Below are 15,777 nucleotides of genomic sequence, written 5' to 3' on the forward strand. Positions count from 1 at the left end.
CCGCTGATCTCATTTTTGGACGATCCAGTCGGGGGTCCAGGGCTGCGGAGCCCCATGGCTAGACGGATATGGCGAGCGAAGCGAGCCTGACGGCTATAGTTATCAATATAATAGTAGGCCTATAGCTTGTAATTATAATATATAGTGTTAAGAATAACACTCACTATTGATATTGTGTTCTTATATTGTCACAATACAATAAATAATAATCATAACGAATAACATTTTGAGTGTTTATCTGTTGTTGCCGGTTCTCAACAGTTTGGAATACCAAAAGTAGTGGGATCAGATATTTGAAAAATGTAAAACAAATTAGCCATTTTGATATCCTGGAGAAAATAATAACAGAAGTCTGAAGAAAACACCTATAAACACAAATTCAAACAAACACTGAAAAATATGTCAACAGCATTTCTGAACTGTTCAAATATTGATTATAACTGCAATACAAATAATAAATGTGTTATTTCATTCTCAATGTCAACAAAATAGATGTCTGTTTTTGAATATAGTTTCAATATTGATTCATAGAAGATTGGTGTAGAAACGGTTAATGTGTTGATACTTTGTCATTCCGAAATCAGTCGATTGCAAGATAAGCCCAGCTTCTTCTAGAAAACTTATAACCGACATTGACAAACAAAAATAAATTCATGTAATTTTGTTGATTCTACAGCGTAGTTTAAGTATTTATGAAAAACAAAATACAGTTTCGAATATAAATTACTGTGGGAGATTCAGTGTAAGTTTCAGACTTGTACTTGTAGTTTGACAAAGTAGTTTAATTGTCAAGATTTTGGCTTATAATGGAATAATAGTAGGCTACAGTGTGGAATAGAGGGATAGTGAAATTAGACCACATTGATTTGTTTTCAAGAGCCATTTATTTTCTAATGGATCTCACGTAAGTGATATGAATCAATTACAATAAGCCCAGAAGAGAAGATCGTAGAGAAAGTTTAATGTATTTATAATTTTTTACCAATATTATTCACGAATTATAACAATTTTTATGAAAATCAAAAATACGTATTAGTATATTTTGTCATGTAAGAATTATTTTCTATTATTTATTTATTCATTCAATTCCACAATCGCAATATCAAAAAATTAATGATTGGGAGAGAATCAACAGGATAAACCCAGAACTGTTTATCTCCCCAATTACGATGAAAATAGTCCAAATGAAGTAGTAATCAATAATATTGTAAAATTCTAGATATGAAATATTTCTAAGAATTATTAATTGTAGATAGATTATCAACCCACAGCAAATTCTGAATTATCATCCCAACTCTGTAAATTATAAGTGACGAAGTAAAAAGATTAAATTAATAGACTACGTTTTTAACTGATTTTCATATTCTCAATAAACGTATTAGATAACTTTAAAAAAATGATAAGAATTTCAGAAACAGAACACATTATTTTATTGTTGGTAATACGAAACATTCACCAATAATGAAAACACTGTTTTCAAAAATATCACTTATTTATTGTAAAAATTACAAAAACTTCAGTGCCACTGAGGATTATACCATTGGTGTTGAAGCATGTTTGTAATTTTTACAATAAAATAAGTGATATTTTTGACAACCCAGCAGTGTTTCCATTATAGATAGATATCACAACATCTCACCAGCTACAGTACGGTATCTATTCAATTATACTCTGTCCAATTTCGCATGAGCTCTGAAGGATTAGACCGACCCTCGCTCCCCCACGCGAAGGCACACACGCCCGGCCTACCTGCGCCATTGATATACTATGTATACAACAAAGACCTTAGAGATGCATAGACTCTAATGCAGCTCTAGTGTCGTACATGGAATTGAAATCGGCCATTGAGGGGGCAACCTACAAGATTATTACATACCAATGCCTTTGTCATCTATAGTATTACAAATATATAGATATAATATCTCGTGCTAAAATACCTCAATGGCGGCCTTCAATTTCAAGTAAGAGCTATCATTGGGAAGGCATAGGCATTGTGGGTCTATATCTCTTTAAGGTCTTTGGTATGAAACGTAGTATACAGGTAGACATACCGTCCCTTTAACCACACACACAAAACGAGACTGCGCTTAGAGAGGTCGCTTAGGCGATAGAGAGCTATCAGAGGATCAGGTAGCAGGGTTTTTGAATGGTAGTGATTGGAGGGCGCTGATAGGTTTTGTGAGGAATATGCTTGGGCTTACAGAAAAATGCTAATGCAGGAATATAATACTTAATGGTTTCACTTTTTTTTTCACTCCTGCATATGTAGAATAATGTAATTTCATATGTAATTCTTTTGTTGCCATGATCTCTTTGGTTGATTGATTTTAAAATTGTTTAAAATTTGGAATTTTCAAATTGGATAAAATCAATTTCAAATTCTTGCATGTAAATTTTAAATCAATAAAATAGCTCACTTGGTGGCAGACGACCAACAGGTCATGTCATTATATATATATGTGTGTGTGTGTGTAATCATTAAATTATTATTGATTGATTGTCTTGTTATGTTGTTTTCTTGTATCAATAAATATATTTTCTATTCTATTCTATTCTATTGTGTGTGTGTGTGAGTAGTAGGAGGGTCGCCTAATCCTTCAGACCTCATGCGAATTTGGACAGAGTATAATGTTTTGCTTGTGAAATTATAGTAAAATGAAAGCTGGGGATAATTGATGAAAACTGTAATAGATGGGAAGAAAATATTATTATGGTAACAATTTATTAGTATTGATAAGAGTGGTTGCCAATTTTGTGTTTTCATTTCAGCAATAGATTGTGTAATATCCAATGATTTAATATGGATTCATATATTATAATTTCAAGATTAATGTTAAAGTGGTTGACAATTTCAATTTGTGTTTTCATTTCAGCAATAGATTGTGTAATATCCAATGATTTAATATGAATTCATATAATTATTTTCCCAAGATTAATGTTTAAAATTTGCAGGTCACATAATATCTACACAGTGGACCTGACCCAGAGTGACACAGGCATCGTTGCTCCATCCTTCTCGCTCAAACATCTCCCGAAAAGACAGCCTGTTGACATCAAATTCTCCGACTTGAATTACACTGTACCTGACAACTCACGAGCCGGTAGGTGCCAAAACATCTTTCCAAAATTCAAAGCTCAGTGATATTTGCGTTATTTCAGCTGTGGGAGAAGATAGGAAAAAGCCGATAATTTGCCTTGCCACTGCCTTATTCTATAGGGGATATAGAGCTGATTAAAGTTATTCTCTGCCTTCCCACTCACTGCCTTATTCTATAGGGAATATAGAGCTGATTAAAGTTAATCTTTATTATTTTTTGATTCATACAATAAGTATGAAAAAGATTAAAGTAAGATTTAAGTATTAGAAGATTTAAGTAAGATTAAAGTAGGATTTAGGTATTATGAAAAGTATTATAAGATTAAGTTAATCTTTATTACAATAAGTACAATAAGTACAATAAGTACCGTACAAATAAGTACCGTACCGTTTTCAATTCAATTCAATTCAATTCAATACATCATGAAAATGATAGGGAGAGAAAAAATAAGGTAACCTTGTTCTATTCCTCTCCCAAATTAAGATAAAGTTAGTCCGAAATAGGTTAAGTCTTGTAGTTGTTCACTTCACAAAATTTTCAGTCCTTATATTTATTTTCACAAAGTTTATATTCGAATTTAGATGCTTCAAAACCAAAACATAGGGTATATAGAGCTGATTAAAGTCAATCTTCATTCTTTATTGATTCATACAATAAGTACATCATCAAAATGATAGGATGAGGTAATCCTTGTGCTATTCCTCTCCATCATTGAGATAATATTACACATATTCCGATAAATATTTCAAGTCTTGTAGTTGTTCACTTCACAAAATTTTCAGTCCTTAATTATTCTCACAAAGTAGATATTTAAATTTGGATGCTTCAAAACCTAACATAGGGGATATAGAGCTGATTAAAGTCAATCTTTATTCCTTATTGATTCATACAATAAGTACATCATCAAAATGATAGGAAGGGAAAAATTAGGTAACCTTGTTCTATTCTACTCCAAAATTTAGATAAAGTTACACATAGTCCAAAGTGGGTCAAGTCTTGTAGTTGTTCACTTCACAAAATTTTCAGTCCTTATATTTATTTTCACAAAGTAGATATTTAAATTTAGATGCTTCAAAACCAAATATATAGAGCTGATTAAAGTCAATCTCCATTCTTTAATGATTTATACAATGAGTACATCATATAAAAATGATAGGATGAGAAAACATAAGGTAACCTTGTTCTATTCCTCTCCCAAATTCAGATAAAGTTAGTCCGAAATAGGTTAAGTCTTGTAGTTGTTCACTTCACAAAATGTTCAGTCCTTAATATTATTTTCTCAAAGTAGATATTTAAATTTAGATGCTTCAAAACCAAACATAGGGGATATAGAGCTGATTAAAGTCAATCTCCATTCTTTATTGATTTATACAATAAGTACATCATAAAAATGATAGGATGAGAAAACATAAGGTAACCTTGTTCTGTTCCTCTCCCAAATTTAGATAAAGTTAGTCCGAAATAGGTCAAGTCTTGTAGTTGTCCACTTCACAAAATTTTCAGTCCTTATATTTATTTTCACAAAGTAGATTTTTGAATCCAGATGCCTCAAAACCAAACATGGAAGAAATATCATTCAAGTGTATTGTATGTAACACCAACTGCTCATTCTTGTTCAATTAATCTATTATATTTTATTTGTCAAAAATAATATAGAAATTTGTTGAATGAGAATTGATATTATGGAATTTTTCAATTATTAGAAAAACAGAGTTTTATTTTTTGTCACATCCACATTTATTAGACTTTTACACAGTCCTGTGTGAAAGTGAAATAAATAAATGTGAAAATAAATATAATGTCTAAATAAATTGAAAATAAATATTATGTCTAAATATATGTGAAAATTCCAATAAATGTGGATGTGACAAAAAATGAAACTGTGTTTTTTCAATTAACAAAATATATTTTTCATTGATTAAATAATGAATTTTATGATTGAGATAAAATATTTTATGGAATATTTCGCGAAGCGCGAGGAAATAGTTTATGTTACATCAGTAAACCGATATCAGCTACTGTCATTGAAGGCATTGTCAAGACAGAGGATCGTCAACGTCGTTCTCCTATCTTTCTCCACTGCCATTATAACGTGGATCTCACTATAGAAAGTGAGATTCAAAGAAATTTTGAACTTAAACGGTCAACGAGAGATTAAACATTCAATAATAATACGAATGAATTAGATGTAATTTCGATGAAAAGAATATGAGAAAACTTGGTCACTTTATAGTTTATATAAGTGAAAAAATCTGAAAATTTGGAAGTATCCAAATACCTTCACATTTTCTTTTATTTAGAATAAGATAATATAGGCTATTACCTTTATATGTAGGCTATTACATCTTTTATTTTTGATTTAAAGAATATGAGAAAACTTGGTCACTTTATAGTTTTTGTTTTAGCTTAATGTGAAAAAATCTGTAAATTTGAAAGTATCAAAATACCTTCACATTTTCTTTTATTTAGAATAAGATAATAAAGTCTATTACCGTATATGTGGGCTATTACATTTTTTTTGCATTTCTTCAGATGATTATAAAGTGCTTCAAATGCTTACAAATGTTTCGAGTATCTGGAAAATTGTAGAAAACTTTTGATTCCAGGTTCGAAAAAAATTCTGGATGATTTACACGGAGAATTCAGGTCTGGAGAGCTGGTGGCAATATTGGGGCCATCAGGCGCTGGCAAAAGTACTCTCTTAAACTCCCTAGTCGGTTTTGGGTGAGTAAATTCATTTATTTATTCATAGACAATACATACAATTCAGGTAGAGAAAACAGGAAGACATTCGCCAAAACTGTTTTTTATTCTACAAAACACTATAATCATAATATACAATATTTTGACCTCAAATCATAATATAAAATTATGATTTCATAAAATCATAATATAAAAAATTATGACCATTGAGGAAAAACTAGGCTAAGCCTGTCCTCTCCAAAAATTTTGATTAAATGTTGATGTTGTCCAAAGTATTAGAAGGTTATGATTTAAAACATGATTTAAAATAGACAATCTAGAGGTTATGGAGTCACTTTTTTGTTATCGAATAGAACGACTAGCAGTCGAATTTCGTCGATAAATGAATTTATTCACTTTACTGTACCAACGTGATGTTTCGGCAGGTCATCTTAATGGTTGTACTCATAGACAAGTAGAAGGTTTGGTTGGCAATTTTTGCAACAAAAGCTAAGAAGAGTTCATGTGCGTACAGAATAAAAAATTATTCAAAATTCAAATATATTCTTTATTCTATACAAAATACAGGGTACATTGTAATACAGATCATGTTTACTGGAATACCCCTACAAGACTATTCGTCTGACGGTAGGGGGTGGGGTCCTGTTACAGTGGGTAGCCAATAGTCTATTCATAATATTGTATACTTGGATGGAACAGAAAATAGTTTCATCCATTCATTACCTATACTTATCGAATGTTTTAAGAATGGAAAATACAAGAGATAAGAATGTACTATATAAAATTCAAACTCAAATTTGTTGGATAAAGAATACATCTTACACTTTTCAATGGATGTTTTAAGAATGGAAAATAAAAATGGAAAGAGTACTCTGAAAAATTGAAACTCAAATTTATTGATGTTGCTTTCCATGACGAAACACTATATCATAACTTTGTTGTAGTTCAGACATTGTGTTACTTGCAATTTATTGAAACTACATAATTTATTTAAATTTATTGGATATAGAATACATCTTACTCTTTTCAATACAGCACTATAAGACAACAGCAGGTTCCATAACGTTTTGGTAGGAGTCCAACCAGTTAATAATTCACAAAGTAAAGTTAATGAGGAATGTCTTGTTACATTATTAGAGGAGTAATTTTCAGGGAAATATATTGTAAAAATGTACTTTCTGAAAATAAAATTAATTTGAATTTGAAAGTGGCGTTTTGCGCTGCACACAAGGTAATCTGAATTTCTATTTAAACTAAATTCAAATTACTATATTGATTATTGAACATAATGCACATGAGTCCATTTTAAGTTATAGACATTATGAGTTATAAATTGAGAGTAAATTACTAGGAAACTATTTATTTGATGCTGCTTTACATGACGCATCAAACACTCTATATAATAACTTTGTTGTATCTTAGACACTGTGCTTCATTTGTAAATATTTGAAAAAGCACTTACTTTTCTTGGCGAGTTGAGGAATGCATTTCACTCATAAGGAGGAGCTTCATCAGCCTGTGGCTGATGGCCAAGAAAAGGGAGTGCTTTTTAAATATTTACAAATTTCACACAGTGTCTAAACTACAACAAAGTAAAACTATTTATCATTATCAATTTCTTCCCCACTGACCATCTACAGATATAGAAATAGAAATTTTTCTTTATTGACATAAGACATTTAACAAAATGTGTGGTCAATCGTCATAAATATTATGCAAAATTCAAGCATTTGGTACCGTATATGGAACATTCAATGAGATAAATGTATTGAAAAAATGTCATTATTCTGTTAAAGATCTATTCGTTATTCGAAATACAGTTCAAGTTACTCATTATTCGAACATCATATAATTTTCAATTCCATTTTATTTGATGGGACTAAAATTTTGTTTGTGTTTTATTTCTGGTTCAAAATGTTTCTTAATACCTAACTCAATATTTTCAAGTTCTGAGAGTTTATTGAATGTATAATCATTCTATTATATTCGGTTTTTAATCAAATAAAATTCAAAATTTCTAGTTTATTATAAATAAATTTTATTTCTGGACTGAAAAGTGGACTCAAATCAATTCAAGTGGATAGCATAACCTATAATTTTTATCCATTCATAACTCTACCTTCATTGTATTATCATTCATCCCATCATCATCACCTAGGCTTAAAATACTTCTAGAAAGTCGCCTTTATAAAATAATAAATAAATGGCATTCGTCATTTCGTCATACCAGTACAAAGAAATTAAAATCCACTGGCGGATGCTAAAGTTCACAATCTACGTTGTATGGACGTAATGCTTTGAACGTGATCAGCTACATTTTATATTTTTTCCGATTTCATGAATAAGAACACTTGTTGAAATGTTGTGTGGTTGTAAGTTACTTCTGTTTGTTTGCAAAGCATTCTATTAAATAATAATGTGGGCTGTGAATAAGCAATACTCGGATTTTGTTTCTAGTCTCCATCAAGGTTGAGTGGTAAAGAGGACTGATAAGTCCTAACTCCGCCCAATAAAGAATATTTTAATTTCCCCTCTCTCTAAATTTATTCAATAGTTTTGGTTTCTTGAGACAGATAGTTTCAGTAGATAAATAAATGCCTTTACTTTCAAACATAAAAACATTACAATGTTTGTGTGGGTTCTGGGCGAAGATGAGGAATATAAGAGGCTCCCTTTTCCACTCATCGCATAAAGATTTAAAAATAAAATTTAATAGTAAATGTTTTAATAAATCCCTGTTGAGAGATGCTGCACACTTTGTATGAGTCGTCAAATAATAAACACTAAGTCATGATAAATTATTTAGACTGTATCTTCTAGAAACCTGAAGATGGTATTAACACTGAAACTAGTAAGGAATCAGTAGAGGAATTCATTACTGCTGATCACAACACCCTAGTCAATTTAATATAATGCTTTTTTTCTTACCATTGATACCCAAGTACAGGAGACCACTATCTGATCTAATTGTAAATTTGCTTTAACTGATCTGTTTTATTTATTATTGTCTATTGTATTTGTTGTACCTGTGCAATTTATTGTATGTTTCTTTAATGTGAATTGTGACTTGGCTATAAATATGTAACTTCCATGTTTAACTGGCCCAATAAAAACTTGAAACTCGTTGTTATAATTTGTATTTTTAATCTATTATTTTACTAATTCCAAGAAAGGGTACTATAATCCTATTTTATAAATATTTAGGCTATATACAGTCAGTATTCTCTGTAGCTCTAATAATTTATATATTTTTCATCTCCCAACGTCTTCTTCACAGTAACACGAAATTGTCCATCTAATAACCTCGATTGAAAAGGTATTTCATAAAACGATATGAATGAATTCCATAGAGGCGCTATAATAGAAAATCAAATGAGGGTAATGAAGATGATGATCAAAGAGGAGATAAAGATGAATAAATAGTCAGTATAAATTATTTACATCAGTATGGAATTTATTTATTTATTCTTTATATTGATTCATACAATGAGTACATCATCAAAAATGATTGGGAGAGAAAAATAAGGTAACCTCTTGTGCTATTCCTCTCCCAAATTTAGATAATGTTACACATAGTTCGAACAAATTGTTTCATATAACTGAATAGCCTCATATAGTCTCGATTATCACTGAATAAATAAGAATAATAAGTGCATTCTTTAATGGGGCAGTGTAATATTGAAGTTTACCTTTCTCATGAACTAAATTACTAATTAATAGAAACCACATGACCCAAACCATTTAGCTCTCTTCAATTATTAAGCACAAAACACTTGAAAATGGCCAAAGCAGGCCGAAACTACTTGCTTAAAATGTTTAAGGATCAACTCACACTTACGAGACTCAAGTCGAGAAGAGACTGCAACCATAGATGAAGGATAAGTAAGTATATTATTAAGTAAGTACTATATTATTCTTGTCTCTGCTGCAACTCTAGTCTCTTCTCGACGCAGCATGTGTTTCCAAATGGTGTCACTCAGACCAGTCGAATCTAGTCTCCGCGACGTCACCATTGGAAACACATGCTGCGTCGATAAGAGACTAGAGTTGCAGTCTCTTCTCGACTTGAGTCGCCTAAGTGTGAGTTGAGCCTTGAAGTTTAAAATGTTTTAAATAAAAGGCTACTTCACGTTGTTATATTATGATCATTGTTATTTACGGTACGGTACCGTAAATATTGACCGTGGTTTGACAACAGCTGGATTTCTTTTGCAGAAATGAAGGAATGACGGGAACAATATTGGTGAACAATCAGCTGATGGATGCCAGTTCGTTCCGCAAGCTAAGCTGCTACATCATGCAGAAGGGCGAGCTGCTCCCTTACCTAACAGTCGGTGAGGCCATGATGGTTTCAGCCAATCTCAAACTGGGAGCTTCAGTCAACAACAGGGAGAAAAAAGTTATTGTAAGTTTTCAGAGATTTCATATAAAAAATGATCGGTTAGTCATTATTTCATCACGTTCATAATATGATAGTACCAGTAAAAATCATATCTTATGAAAGAATTTACTTGATTAGAGTTTTGAGCAGGCGCGCCATTTAAGGGCGGCAGGGGGGGGGCATAGGCCCCCCCCAATTTCATATGGAAAATTGATCGGTTCGTCATTATTTCATCACGTCATAATATGATAGTACCGGTAAAATCATCTTATGAAATAATTTACTTGACTAGAGTTTTGAGCATGCGGCGCGCCATTTAGGGGTGGCGGGGGGGGCATAGGCCCCCCCAAGGATCATATAAATAATGAAAATGCGGGTCTATCTACACGAATCCTTAGAATCTCATACTGATTTAATACTTTTTTTAAACAGCAGTAGTACAATTCCTTCTACAGTATCAACAATGTAGCAAAATTTACTTGAAAGTATGGATACTGGTACGGAATAATAAAGAATATATTTTTCTCTGTGCTATAGTTGAAGCTTAAATATAGAATGGGTACAATTATTGATCAGGGCACAATAAGTGAGTTATTACATGAATTTCAACGAGATAATTAACAAGTTGTAAGATGTCACAGTGAAAGCAAAAGAACGGGTACAATCAGACAGTCAAAAATGTATGTACAGAGTTAGTGAGAATTATGGGAACAGCTTAATGTTTCTTTAGCTTCCTAACTGAAAGTTATCTCTCAATTAGAATATGATCCCCAATAAAATTGTTATTGTAAAAGAAAAATGTATCTGTTTCCATGATTTTTAAGAAATCTGTTTCAGTGTATTCCTACTTTAGGGCCTCTCTGTAGGCCTATATTTCTAATTAATATTTCATGATTTAATAACCAATAAATGTATATGTATGTATTGATACTTCAACCACATTTGTATAAAACTGGGAAAAATGAAGCATATAATAACATCTTCGAATGTAACATTTATGGGGGAAAGCTCAGGACCCTCTATTATCCTTTGGGGTATTCCTTTCCCCCACCCACATACCTCTTGGTTTTCCCCCCCTAGCAGTTTGGTGAAATGGCGCCATTGGTTTTGAGAAAAATATGCTGAGATGTCAAATGTGTTTCTTTCCCTTATGCTGTGAAATGATCCTTTTCAGATAGATGAGATTCTGACAGCTATGGGACTAGACCACTGTACGGAGACTCGATGCAAGAATCTGTCGGGTGGTCAGAAAAAGCGATTGCTTGTAGCTGTGGAGCTTGTAGACAATCCACCTGTCATGTTCCTGGATGAGCCAACAAGGTACAAACCAAGCTTCATCTTTTAATTTATCATATAAATATTTACCTCTTCGAATAAACTACTCCCCATCAATCAGGACATTCCACATTAGAAGAGAGCCAAAGTCCAGAAGGCCAGCGATCAGAATGACAGAGCAATTGAGGCTGTGCAAAGGCTAAAAATGAACTTTCTACTGGTGATATTTTTCAAAGTTTTTCGATTTGTATATCATGAAGCTATCAAAATGAGAAAGGTTTCTCAGGAAAACATTTTTTTTTCAGATCATTATTTTTTGAGACATGAGCGCCTAAAGTTTATATTTTTGGACAGAACATTTCAAGTTCGGTAAGATCGAGATAAATCCATGAGATTTAGAGGATAGTTTCTTCATGGTATTGTTGATCCAGTAAAACAAAAATTTTCAGAAACTATCAATTTTTAAAATAGTTATTCAATTTACCAAAAATAACTCAACTAAAAGTCATTTTTAGTGAATTGAATAACTATCTTATATAGATTGATATTCTCAAAAAATTGTGTTTTACTAGATCAATAATACCATGAGGAATCCATCCTCCAAATCTCATAGATTTATATCTTACCGAATTTGAAATGTTCTGTCCCAAAATGTAATTTTAGGCGCTCATATCTCGTAAAGTAATGATCAGAAAAAAAATTTCCTGAGAAAACATTTTCATTTTGTTAGCTTGATGATATACAAATCGAAAAACATTGAAAAATTTCACGAGTACTGTAGAAAGTTTATTTTTAGAACGTTTATCCTCCAAATCTCATAGATTTATCTCTTACCGAACTTGAAATGTTCTGTCCCAAAAATTCAAACTCATATCCCAAAAAGTAATGATCGGAAAAAAATGTTTTCCTGAGAAACCTTTCTCATTTTGATAGCTTCATGATATATAAATCGAAAAACTTTGAAAAATATCACCAGTAGAAAGTTTATTTTTAGCCTTTGCACAGCCTTAAGAGACGAGCGATCGAGGTTCTCTCTGACCATTAGATGGAGAGAGGAAGCGCCCCTAGGAATGCCAGAGAGCTGCTTCTCAGGCACTGGGCCTCCTGGTTTTGAGCTTTCCTGGCGCATCTGGGTGGCACTTAACAGAATTCGAACCCAACATAGGAGATGCAATGCATAATTTTCCAAATAATGGGGAGTTGCAGACTGCCCACTATATGACTATGGGGCGATGGAGCAGACAGTGCACCACATTATATTTGAGTGTGAGAGACGTGCCTACCTGGGTGAGGCTAACGTCTTCACTGTAGAGAGTCCCCAGGCAATACAGTACATTTCAACCCTTGATGTGCACTTTATAACAGTGTGAAATTTTCTTAATTTTGACAAAAATACCATAAGCTAAATAAATAATCAATTAATAAAACAATTATAATTTAAGAGGTGTTTTTGATGTTTGAATTGTTAATATTATCAAGTGATTTTTTTGTGTATTTAGAGGATGTCAATGTAATGTTTATTTTTCAACTTTGTTGTAGCTCAGACACTGTGTTACTTGTAAATATTTGTAAAAACACTCACTTTTGTTGGAGTATTGAGGAATGCATTTTACTCCTGAAGAGGAGCTTCATCAGCCTGACACCAGGGGCGCTTGCTCTTATATGGTTTGGACTGTTTGGCCAAAATGTGGGAAAATATATTACATTCAATTTGAAGTTTATTTGATCATTTATTAAATTGGATTTATTGTTTGGTATTGAGTTTTAACTTTCTGATTAAATGTTAGGCTGAGCGAATTTTTTGAGAGGATTGTCAATGTAATACTGTTTCTTTCTGCTTCTTTTACTTTCGTTTTAGTTTTCAAATTTCTAATTAAAATTTTAAGTAATATTGTATTTTAGTTTTATAAAATAGCACAACTCGCATCCGCGCTCAGATTCTTTCTTTGCGGATGGTAATTTTTCCATAAAAATGTAATTTATATTCATGTTTGTGAACTGTATTATGAATAAAAAAAAATTTGATTTGATTTGAAAAAGTTAGCTCTTTGGAGTGATAGTTTTTAGAAGTAGCATCCAATTGTTTGGCTATTTCAATGTCAATAGCTAATAGATAGGACAAAAATGCTAATTTGTGATTGATGATTAGTTCGATGATCAATTATTGTTGTGACAGTGGCCTGAACTTCTAAAAATTACGTCAAAGTCCTGTATTCACTAATTAAGGCTGTGCAAAGGCTAAAAATAAACTTTTTACTGGTGATATTTTTCAAAGTTTTTTGATTTGTATTTGATGATATACAGGCGTGTATATGTAGGCGTGAGAGCCTACTATCACGTCTGAGTACTGAGTACTGTGTGAGGTTGAAGCGCTCTTTTTAACGATAGCAATAAACGCGAAATAATGCCTCATCTGCAACTCGACGGTTTCGATAATTTGACTCAATTGTGGCTTCTTGCAATTGTTCTGCTGTTTTCGAATTGCATAATCATTCTGTATTTCAAAAGTGAGAGTACCTCTACTGAATTCTCCAGTACCTATTCCTTCTACTACTCATGACAAGTGGTCAAATTTCAAAATATAGGTGATTGCAAAATTTGGTATTTTGGAAATGAATAGTTTTGAGCTAGGCATGTTGCTCTTGCCCAATTATATCTATGAATATGACATGCAATCAGATGACGTTAAGGCTGTGCAAAGGCTAAAATAAACTTTCTACTGGTGATATTTTTCAAAGTTTTTTGATTTGTATATCATCAAGCTATCAAAATGAAATAGTTTTCTCAGGGAAACATCTTTTTTCCAGTCATTACTTTTCGAGATATGAGCGTCTAAAGTTTGAATTTCTGGGACAGAAAATTTCAAATTCGGTAAGAGATAAATCCATGAGATTCAGAGGATAAATTCTTCACGGTATTGTTGAATGAATAAAACAAAAATCTTTTGAAAATATCAATATTCGTGGAAGTTATTCAATTACCCAAAAATGACAAAAAAATAACTCAACTAAAAGTTATTTTTGGTCATTTTTAGTAAATTGAATAACTCTTTCTCAGAAATCAATACTTTCAGGAAATTTTTGTTTTATTTAATCGAAATTACCATGAAGAATTCATCCTCTAAATCTCATGGATTTATCTCTTACCGAATTTGAAATATTCTGTCCCAAAAATGTAAACTTTAGGCGCTCATATCTCGAAAAGTACCATGATTTGAAAAAAGATGTTTTCCTGCGAAAACTTTTCCATTTTGATAGCTTGATGATATACATATCGAAAAACTTTGAAAAATATCACCAGTAGAAAGTTTATTTTTAGTCTTTGCACAGCCTTAATTCGTAGATTAGTTAATTAGTGATTGAATATTAGTTCGAATGCCTGCAGAAAGGATTTCCTTGAAGATTCTGAACTACCACCCGAAAGGGAAAAGAGATATAGGTAGACCTAGAAAAATAAGATTACAATAGAAAACATAATACGTAATAGCTGCTAAAAATTTTCAGTTTCATCATAGATTTACTGTATGAGATTGTAAAAAGAACAATTTTAATTTTAGATTTACTGTGTGCTGTAATAGATTTGATCTATACTGTTGTGATTCGGAACAGGCAAGAGCCTAATCCTTGATGGAAAGAAGAAGAAGAAGATATTAGTTCGATGATTATACAGCTAAAAAAAAGTGCGAGATAAATTACTTTTAACATGAAGAGGAGAAACCCATTTCTCCCTCCACAGTTTGTAGCATAGACACAGACGGACATCCTGCGCACAATTGGATGCGCCGTGTCATTTTGCTTCATGTTCTTGTGTGAAAACATCTCTGTAACATACACAACCAATATACCTGCTGACCAGTACACTACTTGGAACATTGCCAGCAATAGATGGAGGGGAGTGTTGCCGCGTCGCGTTACATGCTCTCTCACTCAGACACAAAAGAAGGAGAATGCTGCTAGTTAGTGGAGTGATTAGTGGAGGATAGAGCATCGACCACTCCGTCTTCGAGAAAGAGCCGTGTTAAAAGTAATTTATCTCGCACTTAATTTGTGATTACATTTTGGTTCAACAATTAATTGTTGTTACAGTGTCCAGGACTTCTGAAAATTATGTCCCTTCCTGTATTCATCGCAAATGAGAATTCGATGATTAGTTAATTAGTGATTAGATATTAGTTCGTTGATTATATATGGTTAATTTTTGATTAATGATTGTTTAGTTGATTAGTGATTATTGTTGACAGTGGCCTGGACAGCTCGTCGAGTGGCAGTGCGTCGCGCTGCTGAAATTGCTGGCACAAGGAGGCCGAACAATAGTGTGCAC

General features: G+C 32.2%; 1 protein-coding gene across 1 annotated transcript; it reads left to right on the forward strand.

Annotated features, from left to right (window-relative positions):
• Positions 1-893: 893 nt before the first annotated feature.
• LOC111064146 (ATP-binding cassette sub-family G member 1-like) lies at positions 894-15,769 on the forward strand (the record flags this gene model as incomplete). The annotated part of the gene is given in 7 exon segments (XM_039443987.1): positions 894-904; positions 2,953-3,101; positions 5,705-5,822; positions 10,017-10,206; positions 11,357-11,502; positions 15,698-15,714; positions 15,717-15,769. Coding segments are annotated over 7 exon segments (684 nt in total), but the record flags the coding sequence as incomplete, so codon positions are not given.
• Positions 15,770-15,777: the final 8 nt, after the last annotated feature.

This window comes from Nilaparvata lugens, unplaced genomic scaffold (assembly GCF_014356525.2).
Source record: "Nilaparvata lugens isolate BPH unplaced genomic scaffold, ASM1435652v1 scaffold2419, whole genome shotgun sequence".
Lineage (NCBI taxonomy): Eukaryota > Metazoa > Arthropoda > Insecta > Hemiptera > Delphacidae > Nilaparvata > Nilaparvata lugens.